This window comes from Tupaia chinensis, unplaced genomic scaffold (assembly GCF_000334495.1).
Source record: "Tupaia chinensis unplaced genomic scaffold, TupChi_1.0 Scaffold000057_1, whole genome shotgun sequence".
Lineage (NCBI taxonomy): Eukaryota > Metazoa > Chordata > Mammalia > Scandentia > Tupaiidae > Tupaia > Tupaia belangeri.
Window position 1 is genome coordinate 6,406,122 of NW_006159515.1, and position 20,329 is coordinate 6,426,450.

The following is a 20,329-nucleotide window of genomic DNA, read 5'->3' on the forward strand; positions in this document are numbered from 1 at the left end:
TTCCTCTCCCAGGCCCTCCTTAATCTTTTCTTTCCAATTCCAGTCTAAATGTACGACAGCTCTCCTTCAGACTTCTGCTTGCCACTCAGAAACACACACACACACACACACAATGTTGGGCACCATTTTTTCCCAAATGGAACTTGCATTCTGACTTCATAGGCTTTGAAGAGGGATAGAAAACCTAAAATGAATTTTATAAATAAAAATTATATAAATATAAAAAAATATAAAAATATAAAAAAATACATAAAATTATATAAATAAAAATGGTTCTATCTTTCCCCTTTCAATGACAGTAAGAACAGCAACGCAGACGAAACAAGTTCAACTATTCTGAGGGTTAATAGCTCGATATAATTGTTAATCAACACAGTATTTGATTTTCCAAGTAAGGTTTGGTTACTGAATTTTTCTGTATTAAAAGTGCAGAAGGCACGCATTTTGATAGGATGTGGGTTACTGGGATGATGGAAGGCAGTCTGGGGGTAAAAAAAGAAACCGTGTCACTAGCGATGACGCCTAAACTGTGCCCATGTCTGGCTTTATATTTAACACCATGGCGAGCGAGTGGTGTATACTTACTTCTAATCTGTTTCACAATAGGTTTTAAGAGGTCCAGCCACACCTAAAAGGGAAAAATAGAACAGATTGAGATGTAAATTCTCAATAAAGAATACAAGTATTTTGAGATGTTATCTGAAGTAATTTAAAGTCACAAGAATTTTGACTACATGAAGCCGTCTGTTCCCTTTTTTTCCCAGAATGTTAAATTTTACACCTTCTACACTACGTAGAACAGACTCCAATTTACTAATACTATCCCCGAGCTTGCAAGTTAAAATCTCCCCTAGACTCAGAGAAATCACAGCTAAGAATTCTTCCAGTCTCATTTGTATTTTTATCATACAGAAAGTCTTTAAAAGGCTCATGGAAAATGCATATTACAAAAAATATTCTGCATGTATATTAGAATTTTTAAAAAAGGTTTTTATCAGAGCGTGCGTGTTCTTGCTAGAGAGAGAGACAGAGAGGGAGACAGTGGGAGAGAAAGTGAGAAATCACCCCTTAGGGGGGTGATGGCCATGCTACAATACCTTCTCCTATAATCTCTTGAGATTTTGGGCATGCACGCATGTGCACCTGGTGTGATTTTCAAGTTCCTAGGTGCAGGACTTGAACTGTGGTCATCCCTGTGAGAGTCCAGTGCCTTAACCACCATTCCACCTGCTGGTCCCAGATTTCAGAAATTTTTTTATACCAAAATAAAATACTTGAGTTCCATTTTCCATGAACTTTTTAAAGCCTCCTCATATTTATTTATTCAGAAAATATTAATGAATGACCGCATATCTGGCCACTAACTCAGTGAACCGTGTACCACTCCTTACTGAAACAAAACAGATCTCTGTGTAAGTAAGAACGAAACAGCCCGTTTTTGAGGTATATGGAGAATCCTTCTGCACTTCCATCTCTAAGCTATTCAGCTCTCAAAACAAACTAGAAGACTGGCTAGTGGCATGGTGGTTAACATGTCTGGACCCTACATGGCCAATCGCATGGTTTGAGTCCTGGGTCCGGCAGCTTGTAAAACAGGCCAAGCACGTGTATGTGTGTGCCCAAAATCCCAAGAAGAGAATGGAGAAGAGATTGGGACATGATCATCTCCCTGGGGGCTGCTTTCTCACTTTTACTCTCTCCATCTGGTAAGTACATGCGCGCTATAGTAAATTTAAAAAACCAAAACCTAAAAAAAAAAAAAAAAGCCAGAAGGATTTCTGTTACCCTGAGAGAATTCTGAGCTTTGCAGAGGTTACGTCATTAGTCCAGGTCTCCCAGCTAGAGAGCGAGGGGGCTGAGCTCTAAATCAGGTCTGCCCAACTTCAGAGTCCAGACTCTTCCACGCACACACTCCTGGGCCTGCAGTTTGAGTGCTTACATTTTCCAATACGAGAGAAGCCGGCTGCCCACATTAATAACGCACACGTTAGCTGTAGTATCCCATTTCATATGTTCGCCCTTTAAACTCCCCTGGAACTTGTGGTCATTTGAAAGGACTCGTCATTTGCAAAGATGATGAAAACAAGGTCCATGCACTTATCACAAAAAGGATTTTATAAGTAGATACAAAAAAGAGAAACACCCTTGTAGAAAACGGTGCAAAGAATGATAGGTAAGTAAGAAACAGAAAACGCCCGTGGCTAACAGGAAAATGTTTCAGTTAAGGACTAATTTGCACTAGAAATGCAAATTAAGATGATAAAATATCATTTCATAATCCATTAAACTTGCATCTAGATATGCCTGTGGGTACTTTATAATACCTAGAATTGATTAGGATGCAGGGTACTGCTGAGGCCCAGGGGAGAGGGCTAGGTAGACGTGGCATTGGAAGTCACCGACGCTGTGACTCCACAGACAGTGTGGTGGCAGTGGGGAGCCCCATGCGGGAGAGGCAGGAGCACCAACCAGCAGCTGTCCTGGGAACTGGCTGGTGGGACGATGAGGACAGAGGAAAACAGGCATCACAGAAGCCAAGGGAAGACAGTGTTTCCAGAAGGAAGGACTCCGAGAGTTTCCATGGGTCCAGGAAGGGGGCTGGGCAGTGACACGGGGTGTAACGCAGAGCTCTGTGAGGAGGACAGATTCATGTCGGAGACCTCCTGGGCCTGCTGGGTACATGCATGCCCATAGCCAGGGCGGCCTGGGGCTGGGGGCGGATCATGGCATCAGGACCCTGTTGGGAGAGTTGAGTCTGTCTTCCTGTCCATCTGTCATACTCCTGGAAGAAAGAAGCTTTAAAAAAGAAAGAAAGGTTGGGACTAGCAGTTGGTGTAGTGGCTATGTTGCTGGAGTCCCATGTAACCGACCATGGTTTGAGTCCTGGACCCGGTGGCTTAAACTCACGCCGGGCGCGTGTGCGTGTGTGCCCAAGATCCCGAGAGGAGAACAGAGGAGAAGGGATTGAGGCATGGCCATCCCCCCTGGGGGGTGATTTCTCGCTTTCTGTCTCTCTGTCTCTCTTTCTGGTGAGCACACATGCCCTATAGTAAAAACCTCTTCAAAAAAAAAAAAAAAAAAGGTCAAATAAGATGAGAATTAGACTATCTGCAGACATGGGACTCCATAAGGGGTCGGGGCGGGGGGTCTGGAGCTTGGAGGGTGGGAGCAGGATGAATGGCTTTGTCGAGTAGCTTGGCCTGGAAGAAAATGTCAGAGTGGAGTAGAGAGGGGCTGAGGAATCCAGTGTGGGCGTGATCAGCCAGGTGTGCTCCAGGTGTGCTTTTAAAAAGTGTGTGTGTGGGGGGGTCAGGCCAGCAGGTGGCATGGTGGCTATGGGGGCTGGGCTCCCACATGGCCAACCATGATTCAAGTCCCAGACCTGGTGGCTTGTTTTCTCCCTTGTTCTCTCTCTCTGTGGCCCTCTCTGGTCAAATTAAAATAATAATAATAATAAAATGAATAAAGTTAAATAAAATGATTCTTTAAAAAAAAGTGGGGGGGGGTCAAAAATGGGAGCAAGAAGGGACAAGAGGTGACATTCTAGGAGGCCTCCCGCTGTGAGCAGGTGGCATTAACACCCCGGGCACTGGCTGGGATAGAAAGGGCAGCTCTTCCCTTGTGGAAAGGTGAGGGCAGGCCAAGGATGCGTAAGCAGGTCCGCACTTACTTCTGTGACAGGGAGGTAAGAAAGTTCCTACCTGAGGCCTGCTGTGTCCCCCATGAGGTCAGATGGTTGGAGCACTGAGGCGAGTGGACAGAGTTCAAAACAACTGTGTCTGGGGAGCGAGCCTTGATGGGAGACTCTGGCCTTCCTGGGCAGCTGCGAGCCTGCCCTGAGCCTGACAGGAAGTGCAGTGTCTACTTACCTCCACAGCTGTCCCCGGGGACCGCCACTGAGCTCTCACCAGTGCCAGTTCTGCCACGGGATTTGCCTAAACTTCCTAAGCTACGCAGGCCGAACCAGCTACGTTTTGGCAATGCAATTACCAATTTTAGGAACTGTTTCTAAACAGCCCTCCTCTGTGTTTGGCATTCATGTGAAAAGCATTAAATACAAGCACCAATCTGAGCCAACTGAGCATGTGGTTTTATAACATGGAGGTCTGGAAGTGTGGGATTGGCCTGAACGAGCCTGCTCGGCAGAGCTCGGCAACCATAATTCCGTAAGGCAGCGGCCATGTCCCAACCAGCCAGCTGGGCGAGAAGGCGTGGCCTGCAAGGATCTGTCCATTCCCTAGCCACACCGAGAGCTGCCGCGCCCAGGGACACGGTCTTGCACGGGTAGAGCTCAAACCACCTTAAAAGGATGATCTGGGAGCAGCAAGGAAATGAAAAAGGGGCATGTGCTCTCCTGGAGTAAAAGCCGAGGCTGGACATATGGGAGGGCTCCGGGAGGAATCTGGACGGGGCTAGGTAAGCCTAGACCAGCCCCTTGCCCAGTCTGCCTGCACGGGACAGAAACAAGTCCCAGCTGAGGCATACACTTTCTTTCCCCACCAACACATCTCCAGAGATTCACATTTGTAATCCATCTCTCTCTACTCCAACTCCCACCTTCAAGCCCCCACCCCACCCCCAGTCCTCACTGACAGCCGCGTCGCAGGTCTCCTGGGCACAACTACACATCCGTGTGGCCTGACTGGGAAGGAATCTGGTTAAAATGAAGGGCCCCTGGAACTCACTCACAGGGCGATCTGTCCCCGGCTTGCAGACCGCCGCCTCTAGCCCGCGTCTGCACGTGGTCGCGGCCTATCCCCTGTGCCATGTATGTGTGCATGCCCCAGTGTCTCCGAATCCAGATTTCCTCTTCTTGTAAGGGAGATCAGCCAGCTTGGGTGAGGCCACCCTACGGCTTCGCTTTAACTTCCTCCCCTCTCCAAAGGCCCTGTCTCCAAACAGGGCCACATGCTGAGGTGCCGCGGGTTAGGGGTTAGGGCTTCGACGTCGGACTGGGGAGGGACGCTGTTCAGCCCCTTATCATCCACCTTCCCAGGTTTCAGTATGGCTTCCCAGCCCGTCTTTTCCTGCCCCACCACATTTCAGTCTCTGCTTTTTCCAGCCGTTTTCCCTCCAAGCCCTCATTAAAGCTTCCTTTGCAAGACGGGCTCTACGCTGACACACTTTGAGGGAAGAGATGCTTTCATGCCGAGGTAGTCAAGGCAAGGAGATGAATCACTCTCCCCAAAGCCGTCCTCTCCTCTCTCTAAACATCTTTTCCTCCTATTATTTTGGTGAGTGACATTTTAGGTGGGTCTCACAGGAAGCTGGAATGGGGGAGGTGTTCTGGGAGGTGTTATGAAGAAAGAGCTTCCTCACCAGATGGGGACAGGTAAGGGCCTAATCCCTCCTGAGCCTGACTGGGGGCTTTATGCCTCCTCACTTAGTACTCACACCCATGTGGTCATTTTGCACATGAAAAGCCACGCTCAGAGAGCTTATTTAAGTTGCCCAACATCACGCAGCTAGACTTCAACATCGAGTTCAGTTGACTTCAAACCTGCGCCTTTTCAGCAACATAATATGCATCCCCCCCAAAGATAAAGGACTTGACCAAAGTTCAGGTCTTCGGAGGGACTTACATAACAGCTTTCAACATCTGAAGACAGTGGTTCTTGATATCCTCTTAAGGAAAATTTGCCTACAAATTTGAAGCTGGAATGTCACTAGAATAACTTAAAAGAATCACTATACTTGGCTTTTTAAATTTTTGGTATGTATGTTAAAAATTGGGGGGAACCAGCAGTTAGCATAATGGCTATGTCGCTGGACTCCCACGTAGTTGACCGCGGTTCGCATCCCGGACCCGGTGGCTTAAAACTCACGCCGGGCACGTGTGTGTGCGTGCCCAAGATCCCGAGAGGACAATGGAGGAGAAGGGATTGCGGCGTGACCATCCCCCCTGGGGGGTGATTTCTCGCTTTCTGTCTCTCTGTCTCTCTCTGTCTGTCTGGCGAGTGCACGCGCCCTATAGCGAAAACCTCTCCAAAAATAAATAAATAAAAAAAATTAAATTAAATTTAAAAAAAAGAATTGGGTACAAATTGAAATGTCTGTACTGATCCTTGACACAACCAATAAATCTCAATTACAAAACTATTTTAAAAAAAAATAAAAATAAAAATAATTTAAATACTTTAAAAAAAAAAAAAAAAGCTCTGGGCTCCTGGTTAAAAACTCTTCTTCTTCAAAAAAAAATTCATACAACAACAAAAAATTTCCACTGGCTATAACATATATAGGAACCAGATAAAACACCTGTGATAGGAAACCATCAAGTCTCTAGAATTTATTGTAGCAAGTTGGCCATTCTTCAGGCAGACTCCAAAAGGAGTAGCTTTATTCTGAATTTTTGGTTTTACGGAATTTCTCTGAATATCATTTTTTACATTAATTTAACTATCTCACCAATTTTACATTTGCTTATATTTTAGAAAGACAGACTAGGGGCCAGCAGATGACATCATGGTTTGGGCATTAGACTCCCACGTGGCTGGCTGGGGTTCACGTCCCGGACCTGGCAGCATGTTTTCTCACTTTCCCTCTCCCTCTCTGTCTCCCTCTGGTGAGCCTGCATGCCCTCTAGCAAATTTAATAATAATAATAATAATAATCAGAAATAAGATGAAATAATTCTTAAAAAATAAGACAGAGTAAATGTGACTATCTTTTCTTTCTTTCTTTCTAGGTTTTTGCCACAGGGCACGTGTGCTTGTTAGAGACAGAGAAAAAGAGAGAGAGCGAGAGAGAAATCACACCCTTCCGAAGGGGTGGCCATGCCACAATCCTTTCTCCTCCATTCTCCCCTTGGGACTTGGACATGCATGCACGTGCATCTGATGTTATTTTCAAGCCACCCTGTCAGGGACTCGAACTGCAGCCGACTGTTTGGGAGTCCAGCACCTTCACCTCTATGCCACCTGCTGGCCCCTAACTTTTCTTTTGAAAAAAAAAAAAATTTTTTTTTTTTAGAGAGTTCTACATCTGGTGTTAAAAACAGAGCAAAAGGGGCTGGATTTATTTTCCTATGTGAAATAACAGCAACAAAATGTGGATAAATATATAGTACAACGCAGCCGAAGACACAGGACGTCAGGCAATGAGAAACAGTGATCTCTGAGATAAGAAAATAAACACGTAATACCCACAATTGCCCCAGCCTGCTGCCTCGATTTTTCCGGGCTAAGTTTAGGAAAAAAGAACATCGACAGAATCTGGCACAATTCATGAATGGAAGACATGGAGCCAAGAACTCCGGGGGGCCAAGGTTGAGTGAGGGCCCAGGATCGAGTACCAGGAGTAGAGACGTACCCAGAAAGCGAACGTAGGAGAGCTGCAGAGGGTTGCTCTTGAGCGTGAGGAAATCAATCAAGATCAGAGGAAAAGAAAATGTGAAAAAACGAGAGGGAACAGAGCCAGGGGCTCACAGAGAGCCGGACACTACCTCAGCCCACCAGCCAGACTCGAAAGCCTCAGGGTTCGTGAAGCCCTGGCAGTGGACTGGAGTCATGCTTTCGTCTCAGTCTCAGACTACAGTTTCCGCCTAACAAGTCTTAGCCAAATTCAGGGACAGCCCCACACCCCAGAGGTTAAGGGAGCCAAATCCCACATGGCTGACCCTGATTCGATTTCCAGCCCCACAAGCTTGGAAAACATGCCAAGTGTATGCATGTGTGTGTGTGTGCCCCAAATCCCAGCAGGGTGTGGCAGTGGAGAAGGGTCTGTGGTATGTATGTACACTATACTGGGGTACTTTCTCTCTGATGAACAACCAAATACTGTTGTAAAAAAAATTAAAAATAAAAAGCTAAATGCTGAATGACCAAATTGTTTCCAAATAACTGGATCCCAGAACAAACTGAATAAACCTAGTCAAATTTGTAGGAATGCAAAAGTATCCAGATTTCAACAAGATAAAGTTCACAATATCTGAAATTCACCTCCCGCCACCCTCCCCCCCCAAAAAAAAACCCTGCCACTACAATAAGCAGCAGGAAAATATGACCTACAATGAGACCAAAAAATAAAAATCTATCAGAACTGACCCAGAGCTCATAAAGGCGACAAAATTAGCAGAGAAAGACATGAAAATAATCATTAAAACTGTATTCCCAATGTTCAATGTTGAGATAGGGAAAACATACAAGAGGCCTAAACTAAACTCCCAAAGTGAAAATTACATTGCGCTGGATAAAATATACATTGGCTGAGAAAAACAAGGGATCAGACACTATAGAAGAACATCAATATCCTTGAAGACCTAGCAATAGAAATAGTATAAATTAATAGAGCATCAGACAGCTGTAGCCTCACTTTAAGCAGCCTCATATACATGTAACTGGAATGCCTGAAGGAGAGGAGATGGCAGAGGAGGAGAAAAAGAGGGGAAATATAATAAAAGAAATAACGACTGAAAAATGTCCAAATTTAATGAAAACTATAAACCCACAGATTCAAGACATTCAGCCCATCTCCAAGAGACACCAAGAAAATGGCACAGAGGCATATAATTAATTTGTTCAAAAACAGTTGGTGGGAACCAGCAGTTAGTGTAATGGCTATGTCGCTGGACTCCCACTTGGTCAACCGAGGTTCGCATCCCGGACCCGGTGGCTTAAAACTCACGCCAGGCGCGTGTGCGTGCGTGCCCAAGATCCCGAGAGGAGAATGGAGGGGAAGGGATTGTGGCGTGACCATCCCCCCTGGGGGGTGATTTCTCACTTTCTGTCTCTCTGTCTGTCTGGAGAGCGCACGTGCCCTATAGTGAAAATCTCTCAAAAACAAACAAACAAACAAACAAACAAAAAAACAGTTGGTGATCAACACAAAACCTTAACCCAGTCAGAGAAAAAGGAGATATTATATAAAAGGGGAAAAGATAAAAATCATACCAGTTTTCTTATTAAAAAGCAAACAATGCATGTGCAAATGCAGGGAAGCAAGCTTTTTAATGCACTGCAAAGGAGGAAGTGTAAATAAAAAATCGGCTCTTAGAATTCCACACCCAGGAAAAGTGTCTTACAAAGAGGAAGGCCAAATAAAAACTTCTTCAAAGATGCTAAAGCTGAGAGAATTTATCACAACCAGACTCACATAGTAAGTACCATTAGTCTTTCAAACAGAAACAAAACGATATTGGAAAGAACTCTACACCCACAAAGGAAGGAGAACGGCAGAAACGGCGACTACATGGGTAAGTATGTAAGAGGTTCTAAAAGCTAGTTGTAACATAAGTTAGCGCTTTATAAAAGATGACTGAGTGGTGTCCAGAAAGACCAAGATAGGGCGGGCCTATGTACAGGCAAAAGGTATGAGGACAATAGCACAGAGATCAGGAAGGCGGGGGCAGCGGCCACACGATGGCTAAGTTTTCGTGCTGTGTGTGAGGCGGTGTAATATTACCAGGAGCGGCTGTGATAAGTTACAGATGTGCACTCAACCCAGCAACCACTAAAGGAACCACTACAATGTTGAATCAAAGAGCTCTAGCTAATAAATCAATGACATAAAGTAAATCATCAGATATTTTCAATTCATCAAGAGGAAGGGAGAAAAACAGAATAAAGCCTAGACAGACAAAAACTAGCAAAAGGACCAATGCAAACTACGCTATTAATCAATCAGATTAACCATAGCCTAATCCTCCCCATTAGGATGGATAAAAAAGCAAGACCCAATTACATGCTACCTACAAGAAATACAGTGCAAGGCTGGACCCACTGCATAGTGGAGCCATGGGACATAGTTCGAATCCCAGCCCTGGTGGCTTACAAACCACACTGGGCCGTGTGTGTGTGTGTGTGTGTGTGTGTGTGTCCCATTCCCAGAGGATAGATAAATGCAGCAGGGACTGTGGTCTGACTGGGTCCCAGTGCGGGGCGCTCTTCCCCACCCGTCTCTCTGTGTCTCTCTAGGAAGCACTTGTGCCCTCTGGCAATGAAAAGAAAGGTCTGTTAAGGCCAGCCATAGTGGTTATATCGCAGTGGTAACACCGTGCTCCAGGATGCTGAGACAGTACGGGAAGGTTCCAGGTTCGTATCCTGAGGCCTCCCTGTTTAGACCAGGTACACGTGGATGCCCAGGATCCTGGTAAGCTGGGATGTGCCTCTGTCTCCATCTCTCATGGAAGAAATAAATAAGTAAATTTTAAAAATGTTGAAGCCTGATAATTAAGTAAAACCAAAAACCACACAACTGAATAAATTGCAAACCCTTCCAGCTTAAGAAAGGCCACGTCCCCGTTTAACATCACGGCAGCAGAATGGTAACGGGCGTTTACAGGACGACAGCTGTAGCCCTGCCGAGATCTGGCCTGCCTTCTCCCAGACTCTCTGCTCCAGGACTTTTGCCTCCTCTGACCCGCCCTGCAACACAGCTGATGTCAGCTGGCCTCGCCGTCTCCTGGCACGCCCCCAGTTCCTCCTGGCCTCAGATGGCCCCGGCTGGACCCCAGGAAGAAGCAAGGTCAGAGGCTGTGACTTGGCACAGGCAGAAAGGTCTGCCGGACCTGGAGTGGCGAGGCTAGGAGACACCGGCTGGGGACGCCCGCCATCCCGTGACCTGAGCTCCAGGAAGGCTGGTCTGCTGCTGCCAAGGCCCTTCTGGCACAGAGCAGAGTAGACCATGGCGAGGAGTCAGTCTTCCTGTTTTCCTAGCATTTATTTGTAAGAAACCGGAATTGTTGGGACCAGCAGAAGGCGTAATGGTTATGTTGCTGGATTCCCATGTGGTCGACCGCAGTTCAAGTCCTGGACCTTGAGGCTTAAAAACTCACACCAAGTGCTTGTGTGTACAAGCGTGCCCAACATCCCAAGAGAGGAATGGAGGAGAGGGGACTGTGGCATGGCCATCCCCGGGGGGTGGGGGTTCTCACTTTCTGTCTCTCTGGCGAGCACACGCACCCTGTAGCAAAAATCTCTTATAAAAGAAACAGAAGAAACCAGAATTGTCGTATTATCAGACAGTGGGCAATGTCGCTTTCATAGAGGATGGGACGCGGGGGCAGCCTCCTTGGTTTCTGAGTTGGAACCCAAGAGCAGGCCCCTGAGAGCCCATTACGCGCCGCAGTCCTGCCGGGCTCACCCCTGCAGAGAGGCAGAACAGATCCCTATTTGAGCCTTGTAAAATCATCATTTACTACTCCCACCTTCAGAAAAGAGTACGTCAAGGGAGTTAAGAACCCACCTGGCGGGAAATGATGCAGCAAACACGGACACAGAGGTTCACAGGCCACAAGGCAAAGCGTCTCCCCCCCCCCCCCCCCCCCCCGCGCCGCGCGAGAGGCACCCCGCTCTGCTGGGAAGTCTCCAAGTCTCTGTGGTAGGGAGAGCTGAGGAGAGGCAGCAAGTGTGATGGAGAGAGCGCGGGCTGGGCTGAGACAGGCCCTGGGATCCTGGCCGCAGCTGAGGGCTGGACAGCTCCCTGCCCACCCTGGAGGAAGAAATGCCCACCTGGGAGGAATGCTACAAAGCAGAGAGCAGCAAACGAAGCCACCTGCCCACAGTCGGCCTGGGCTCGTCTTGGTCTGGCTCGGAGGCAAGGGCTGGCTGATGTGTTTTATAGTCATAGGAAAAGAGGAAAAGAGAAAGGGGCATAGAGTGGGCAGCTGAGAGACACGGTACCGAGTGTCAGTCCCATGTGGGAAGGCTCCAGGTTCGCATCTGGGGTCCTCCCCGAGTAGGCCAGGCACGTACGTGTCCACGATCGGGGGCTGGCTGGGGACAGGGGTGGATGGTGGCGTCAGGACCCTGCTGGGTGGTGCTGGCTCTCTCTCTCTCTCTCACTGTCTCTCTGTCTCTCTTGCTCATTGAAAAAATAAATAAATGGACTTTTTTTAAAAAGCAAAAGAAGAATGACGCTACAGGACATGTAAAAACCATGTAAAATGCTCATCTCTGTGCTCTTAAAGAAAGTTTTCTGAGAACACAACCCCCGTGCACTTGCGCACATGTCTGTGCCTGCCTCCGTCCCACAGAGCAAGAGTGGGCGGGCGACACAGACGCTCACCTTGACCAAGCCGTGGACAGGCTCCGGAGCCCGCTCTCAGCTAGGCCTGGCCTTGCACGTTTGTGCCTGGCTTTAGTAAAACTCGCATGAAGTTAGTTTACAAAGAACCCCCGGGGGAGTTCCCGAGCTCATCCCCACGCAGCCTAGGGACTCCCTGGCCTACACCAGCCCTTGGGCCTTCTCACCAATTAGCTGTGCTATTAAATACAGGGTCTGGATTCCTAGGATCGATCCCTTCCTGCCATGGAAGGCCCAATCTATAAAAGAAGCTGATGAAAGACTCCTCCGCTTTGTGGTGCAATCCTTAGGGACGGGCCTGGACCCCGAGAAGACAGCCGGTCAAACCTGCGTGGAAAAAGCAATCGGCTCCATTAACTGATGGCCAGGAGAGTTTAATTAAGGGTAAAGCCTAATCGATGACTTAATGATCATCACCAGCTTATTTACACCCTCGAGAAGCACAGCCTGGAAAGCGCTGGTTTTCCCGGTACATCTCAGCAGATTCCTCCATGAATAACGCTCTGACCGGTATTCACATGACAGAGATGCCGAGAAGGCCACGGAGGCTGAGCAGTGTGAGCTGCCTAGATTCAACAACTTGCCACTCAGGGACCGAGCTCTGCAGCCTGCAGGACCTTGGGGGCAACTGGCATCCATGGACCACACAGAGAAACAGGCAAAGCGGCTGTGATGGCCCGTGTTTGGGCATTTTGAGACCAACTGTACTCCCTCTTGGTTTGCAGGACACACGAGCAGCCTTCTAAATGAAGCCTGGCAAAGGCGATAGCCCCAGTGGTGGTATTAAAAATAATAGTGATAGAACCAGCAGTTACCATAATGGCTATGTCGCTGGATTCCCACATGGTCGACCATGGTTCACGTCCCGGACCCGGTGGCTTAAAAACTCACGCCAGGCACATGTGCGTGCGTGCCCAAGATCCCGAGAAGAGAATGGAGGAGAAGGGACTGCGGTGTGGCTATCCCCCGGGGGGGATTTCTCACTTTCTGGCTCTCTCTGTCTGGCGAGCGAACGCGCCCTATGGCAAAAACGTCTCCAAAAAAATAAATAAATAAAAAATAGTGATAGGACCAGCAGATGGTGTAATGGTTACATCACTGGACTCTCATGTGTTCGACTGCAGTTCGAATCCTGGACCTGGCGACTTAAAACTCATACCAGGCGTGTGTGTGTGCATGCCCAAAATTCCGAGAGGAGAATGAAGAAGGGATTGCAGTGTGGCCATTCCCCCGCACCTCCCCGGAATGACTTCTAGCTTTCTGTCTCTCTGGTGAGTGCATGAGCACTATAGCAAAAATCCCTTTCCCCAAAATAAAACAGTAATAGTGATGACCCTCCCACGGTCATCGCAGTGTAATTCACGATAGCCAAGGGGCACGAACCACCTAAGCACCCATCAGTGCATGAATGATACACAAAACGTGGTTTAAACACACAGTGATAATATTCAGCATAAAAAAGAAAAAATTCTGACAAGTGCTACAATGTAGATGAATCTGGAGACATGCTGAGTGACACAGCAGGCGCCAAAAGACCAGTGCTGTGTGATCCCATGGCTTAGGAACGGGAGTAGAGTGTGGTTGCCGGGGTCGGGGAAGGGGAAATGGGGACTCACTGTTCAATAGCTACTTGTTCTTGGTTTCAGAAATAAACAGGTTCTCAAGATCTGCTATACAACCTTGTGCAGGAGGAAACACTACCGAACTCTGTAATTAAAAACAGTTATGATGAGGCCAGCAGGTGGCCTGGTGGTTAAGGCGCTGCACCCCGCCTGGCCTGCAATGTGACCGGTAATTACTGTCTGTCCCTGTACAAAGAAAGCTTGCGGGGGCTAGCCAGGGGCATGGTGGTGGGCAGTACGGCCGCATCTCACAGAGCCGACTGCATGCTTGGAGTCCAGGACACGGTGGGTTGAAAGTCACGCCAGAACATGTGCGTTTGTACCCAAAATCCCGAAAGGAGGGAGAGCTGGAGGAGAGGGGATTGCGGTGTGACCGAGCCTCATGGAGGGTGCTTATTCACCGCCTCCCCCCCACACCTCTCTGGCAAACATTTAAAAAGAAAAGGAAAGCAAAGAAAGCTTGTCCACCCCTGCTCTAAAACGTAGGCCATGTCACCACTGAACTCAGGGACTGGAACACACCGGCACGCAGTAGGTGCTCACAGAGCACCTATCTGTACGAAGTGTGACAAACGCCTACTTCAAGTCATCATTAGAGAGGTTTCCCTCCTTTTGCTGTTGAACATGCCTAAACAATACTAGAAGGAAAGCACGAATCCCAGAAATCAAGTCTAATACACACCTCAACAGAGTCGGCCCTGGAGGTCCCTAGTAAATCCTCGTGAAAGAGAAGCACCATGGTTAACCAAAAAGATGCTGGACTTGGAACAGTGCAAGTCCTATCTGCCGGTGACTAGTCGGGAGATCCCGACATGGAGGGTTCTCAGCAGGCGAAGTGCAAACACCACTACTAAGTTCTGGTGGGAAAACGCAGCTCCCGCCGGACTGGAATAGGACAGGACTGGACTCAGAGACACCAGTATTGGGCAGGCACTTAGCCCGGTTGTTAGAAATAACGAGACAATGTATCTTCAGGTGTTTGGAGACTCATTATTTTTACATAAAATAAGCCCGGGAAAGGATGTTCCAGGGAACTCGCTACATCGTAATGATTTGTTTCCTTGACTCTCACTGAACCGCAGTCCTAATGAACCGAAAACCGCAGCTCCGGGCTACCTGTCACGGTACCTCCCGTCTCTTCTGCAGTACGAAGAGTGATGCGGGACCCAGGATAGGCACACTCACATTCCTAGGTGCACAGATGAATGTGGAATGAGATTTGGCAGGTCTGAGGTCATGTACCACATCAGAAAAGAGTCAGGGAGGCTGAGATTTAATGTGCAACTAGCAAGGCGGAGGGTTGGGAGGCGGGAGTGGGTGGAGAAGCGAGACTTGTCCTTGCCCTCGCTGGTAAGTACAGGGTGGGTTCGCTCATTCCTCGCTCTGGGCAGGCCTCCGGGAGGGTCTGCCGCCTGCTCTCCTGCTTGCTCCTTCCGGGACACGCCTCCCCTGGCCCTGGCCCCTTCCTTGTCTGCACCTCTTCAAAGCTGGAATTCCACCCCAGCAACTTCTCTCTGCACCCCACGTTCTTGTCCAGCTTCAAAGCTTCAACTGATGTTTAAAATAATCACACGATTCTTGAATCCGAATTTCTGCTCTGATCTCCTTCCCTCTGGTGCTGCCTGCAGCCGGGCCCCCCGGGAACATCCACCGCTGGCCCGAATCCGCATGCCGGGAGAGGGCTCAACTTCTCTCCCCGGGCATGTCCTCCGGAGCCTGGTCTTCTCCCCTGGCGGCACTGCTGGCACCCGGGGGGAGGCGGAGGAGAGCTCACCCTCCCGCCCAAGTCCATGGTTCCATCGCCTCCTGCCTACCGCCACCCACACCATCGAATCCATCTACCCCTCCACAGGCCCCCGACTCTCCCCTAGTTCCGGCCAGCCTCCTCTCCAGCCTGCATCATCAGCCCAAGCGCCCAAAGGGCCTTCCTGACTCCAGCCTCATACTGTTCCAATTCGCTACAGCTGTAAACCAGAAATCAGATCACATCGCATTTTCTTTGAAAGCCATTACAGGGGAGCAGCAGATGGCGAAATGGTGACGTCGCTGCAGTCACACATAGTCAACCCTGGTTTGAGTGTGGACCTGGTGACTTAGAACTCATGACAGGCACATGTGCATGAGTGCTCAAAATCCCGAGAGGACACTGGAGGAGAAGGGACTGCAACGTGGCCACCCCCCAGGGGGTGATTTCTCACTTTCTTTCTCTCTGGAGAGCGCGTGTGCCCTATAGCAAAGTTCTCTCAAAAAAGAAAAAGAAAAAGAAAGAAAGAAAGAAAGAAAGAAAGAAAGAAAGAAAGAAAGAAAGAAAGAAAGAAAGAAAGAAAGGGAAGGCATTACAGGGGTCAGCATGTGGCATGGTGATTAAGCACTGGACACCCACGCTGACCATGGTTCGAGTCCTGGACCTAACAGCTTGAATGAAACACATGCCAGGCGCATGTGTGTGCATGCCCCAGATCATGAGAGGATAAGAGAGAAGGGATTGTGGTGTGGCCATTCCCCCCAGGGGGTGATTTCTCTCTTTCTATCTCTCATCTTTCTCTGTCTCTGGCAAATGCATGTGCTCTATAGCAAAAATCTCTCTTAAAAAAAAAAAAAAAAAACCCAAAACAAAAAAGGCGTTACGAGCTTCCCACAGCTCGGCTTGGTGGTGAACTGCGCTTCTACTACAATGGCTGCTTGCTCCGTGCGGCTGCCGAGCCTGAAATACTCATGGTGCTAAATACACACCAGGCCGATAAAAAAAGACAGCCCAAAAATAGCATGCGCATAGTCATTTATCTTGATTGTGTGTTAAAACCATGATTTTTTGAATATATCAGGTTGTCCGAAAAGTCATAACGCATTTTTGCATAGAAAAAAATACATTTTGACTTTTCTGACAACCCAATATAATGTTAAATGAAATAGATTTTAAAATTAATTTCACCTGTTTCTTTTAAAACTTTTTTTCCTGTATTTTGCCAGAGGGCATCCATACTCACTGGAGACAGAGCGAGAGAAAGCGAGAAAGCACCCTTCATGGGGCACGGTCATGCCGGCAAGCACATGCACCCTAGTAAAAATCTCTCTAAAAAAAAAAAGGGACCAGCAGTTAGCGTAATGACTATGTCGCTGAACTCCCATGTAGCTGACCGCGGTTCGTGTCCTGGACCCGGTACCTGGTGGCTTAAACTCACTCCGGGCGGGTGTGTGTGCGTGCCCAACCACTGGACCATGGGGAAACACACGGCCATGGCAGCAGCGTCTGTGACAGTGGTTTGGAGAGGAGAATGGAGGAGGGGGATTGCTGCGTGGCCATCTCCCCCGGGGGATGATTTCTCGCTTTCTGTCTCTCTGTCTCTCTCTGTATTTCTGGCGAGCGCACACGCCCTATAGCAAGAACCTCTAAAAAGAAAAAAAAAAAGCTGAGATTACACAGGCGGCTCTGGGTGTACGCTACTGCACGGCAGCGGTGTGGAAAGCCTGTGACCGTTGACGATGGCTTACCTTCAACCTTCTGCCTCCCACTTCCTTCCCCATGGCCTCCTCCCCCACGCTCGGCTCTGGCCTTAACCGCAGGCTCTGGAATGGGTCAATCGTGTGCTAGTCTTTGGATAAGGACACTCTTCCTGTTGGCATCTACTGGTCTCCTGGGTTCTGCCATGGCCGGGAAGATTTCCTGACCACCAAGGCTGTCTGTTGCCCCCACGGCCTGCTCCTTGCTCCTGTCACAAACCCCTGGTTGGCGTCTGACTCCCCTCCTGGGTTTCGATCCCTGCTCTTGCCCACTACTGGTCCCCGCCGCAGTGAAGGCTGAGTTTCAGGCCTTGGGATGCACAACCAATGAATAAACAGAAATGCAACTGGCACACACTTCCAGTCTAGGAAGGTGAATAATAAAAGGTGGACTTGGATGGAACCTTTAAAAAGTGCCAACTAAAAGGGAGAGAAATACCAGGAAGCACAGCTCTAAATTTGGAGAGCAAATGGGCGACATTTTTAAAAACTGTATTAGCCAACTGAAACTGGCTAGGCAATTCTGGGCCTGGATTTGAACCACTGGACCATGGGGAAACACACGGCCATGGCAGCAGCGTCTGTGACAGTGGTTTGGAAAAAGTCCGAGCAGTCTGTCGTCCACAGTCAGGGCTGTAAGTTATTCCTTCAGCGGGAGAAAAGCACACCGCTGTGAAAAAGAAGGGTGCGGCCTCCACGTGCCAACAAAGAAACATTTCCAGGATCTCCCTGCGTATTTCTGAGTCCTGCACTTGCTGTATCTCTGCACGACTTTTACAGAAACCGAAGAGCAGGCATGTGCATGAGGTCATGTGGTCCTGGAGGGGGAGAGGGGCCAGGGCGAGGACAGGATGGTCTTAACTGCAGATTTTTTTTAAAGATGTTATTGAATGTCATTTTATTTATTTGTTTGTTTAGATCTGACCAGGGAAGGACAGAGTGAGAGAGAGAGAGAGAGAGAGTGGCCACCAGCTCTGGGACTCGAACCATGGTTGGCCATGTGGGAGTCCAGCGCCCTTAGTCACCATACCACCTACTGGGCCCTTAACTGTAGACCTTTGAACGTGCTGATCACATGCACAAATCACTTTCATTATTATTTTTTAAATACTGATGAGGGCTTTCTGGGTGCTCCTTTTCTCTCTGTTTGGCCCAGCAAAGGCCCCAATGATGTCCCCTCTCCGACAGAGCAGAGGAATAGCAACACGAAGCCGACGTCACTCACCGTGATCTTTTTGTGGTCAGGGAACTCGAGGCCGAAATAGTCGCCCTCCACGAGGTTGAGGTGGTTGCAGACGGCATCCAGAAGCACCTTCCCTGGAGCTCTTTGCTGTGAACGGAAACGACAAGGGTGAGGTCTCGGAGCCAGGCAGGGGGAACACCAACCATGCTCCCAGCTGCAAGAGGCCTATCGATTCCTGGGTCTGCAGAGTCTCACAGCCCGCCACCAAGCATGCCCACGACACTCGGCCCCAGCTCTGTCCACACCTCTGCTTCTGCTGTCCCCAAACTTAGGTGGGACTCTGCTGTGTCATCCCACCCCGTCCCGGGCATGCCCCCACTTTCTAACAAGGGACTTTATTATTGCTACTTTTTCTTCATTTGTCAGAGGGCCTGTGCACTCACGGGAAACAGGCAGAGAGAGACAGAGTGAGAAGCGTCCCTCTCCCTCCCCGTGTGGGAAGTGGTCACATCTCAATCCCTTCCACCTTTCTCCTCTCAGGATTTTGGGCTCGTGCATACACGTCTGGCATGTTTCTCAAGCTTCCAGATCCACAGGTGGCCACGTGGCATCCAGTCACCCCAACCACCTGACAACTGGCTGGCTTAGCAGACTTTATTTTTTTTATTTAAAAAATTTTTTTAGAGGTATTTGCTACAGGGCACGTGCGCTCGCCAGACAGACAGAGAGAGACAGAGAGACAGAAAGTGAGAAATCACTCCCCCCCAGGGGGGATGGCCATGCTGCAATTCCTTCTCCTCCATTCTCCTCTTGGGATCTTGGGTACGCACGCACACGCGCCTGGTCTGAGTTTAAGTCATCGGGTCTGGGACTCGAACTGCGGTCAACTACATGAGAGTCCAGCGACATAGCCATTACGCTAACTGCTGGTCCCCAGACTTTATTTTTGAAGCATTTTTAGGTTTAAGAAACTTGAACAAAACCTACAGTCCCCACAGACTTTCCATATATGTCCCCTCCCCACCCCTATGCATCCTCTGGTGCTAACATTCGTGGGAGGGCACATTCGCTAATGGACAGCCACTGTCACTCAACGCCACGGTTCACTTTAGGGCTCACTCTTAGTGCTGAAAGTTCTTCGGGTAGGGACTAGTGTCTAGAGCCACTATCGACGATTATGGGCTCATCCGCCAAAGTTTCACCTTAAAATCTGTCAGTACATCACCTGTTCCTCCCTCCTTCCCTCCCTTCCTCCCTCCCGATCCCAGAAACCACTGCTTGTCTTACTGTCTCTAAAGCCTTCGTTTTCCAGAGCGTCACATAACATGCAGCCTTTCAGACTGGCTTCTTCCACGGAGTGATATGTATTTAAGGTTCCTGCAGGACTTTTCATGGCCTGATAGTGCCTTTTTACATATTTTTTTTATTATTTTTTTTTAATCACTGATGAACATTCCATTGTCTGGACAGGCCACCTTTTGGTTATTCATTAGCCAACTAAAGGACACCTTGGTTGCGTCCAAGTTCTGGCCATTATGAACAGAACCTACTAGAAATATGCGTGTACTACAGTGGTGCAGCTTGTGTCTCTGGCATCTTTTGTGACAGGGCCTGGCCTGGGCCTGGGCCTCCCTCCTCTTCCACAACATGACGGGCCTGACACTTTCCTTTCCAGGCTCCCCCAGCACCTCCTGCAGGGTCTCACCTGGACCCCAGTCACCTGGAGGGGAAGGCTGCATTTTAGTCATCCCCGGGCCAGGGTGCCTCAGGACCCACTCAACTTTTTCTATCTTCCTTTACTTTTTAATATTTTTGCCATACAGTGCATGCACTCACGGGAGAGATGCAGAGAGAGGGAAAGTGAGAAATCACTCCCTGGGGGATGGCCACGGTGCGGTCCCTTCTCCTCCGTTCTGCTCTTGAGATTTTGGACACATACGCACAGGTACCTGTGTGTTTTTCAAGCCACCAGGTCTGGGACTTGAGCCGTTGGGTTGGG

The 20,329-nt window shown here is 48.8% G+C and overlaps 1 protein-coding gene across 3 annotated transcripts in view; it reads right to left on the reverse strand.

Annotated features, from left to right (window-relative positions):
• FARP1 (FERM, ARH/RhoGEF and pleckstrin domain protein 1) overlaps positions 1-20,329 on the reverse strand; it is a 256,635-nt gene that overhangs the window by 98,018 nt on the left and 138,288 nt on the right. For all 3 annotated transcript variants that reach the window (XM_027776313.1, XM_027776312.1, XM_027776314.1), the window contains exons 2-3: positions 18,373-18,477; positions 586-628 (exon numbers count right to left, since the gene is read on the reverse strand). In XM_027776313.1, coding sequence (XP_027632114.1) covers positions 586-628; positions 18,373-18,477 — 148 coding nt within the window. The remainder of the gene's footprint in view (positions 1-585; positions 629-18,372; positions 18,478-20,329) is intronic.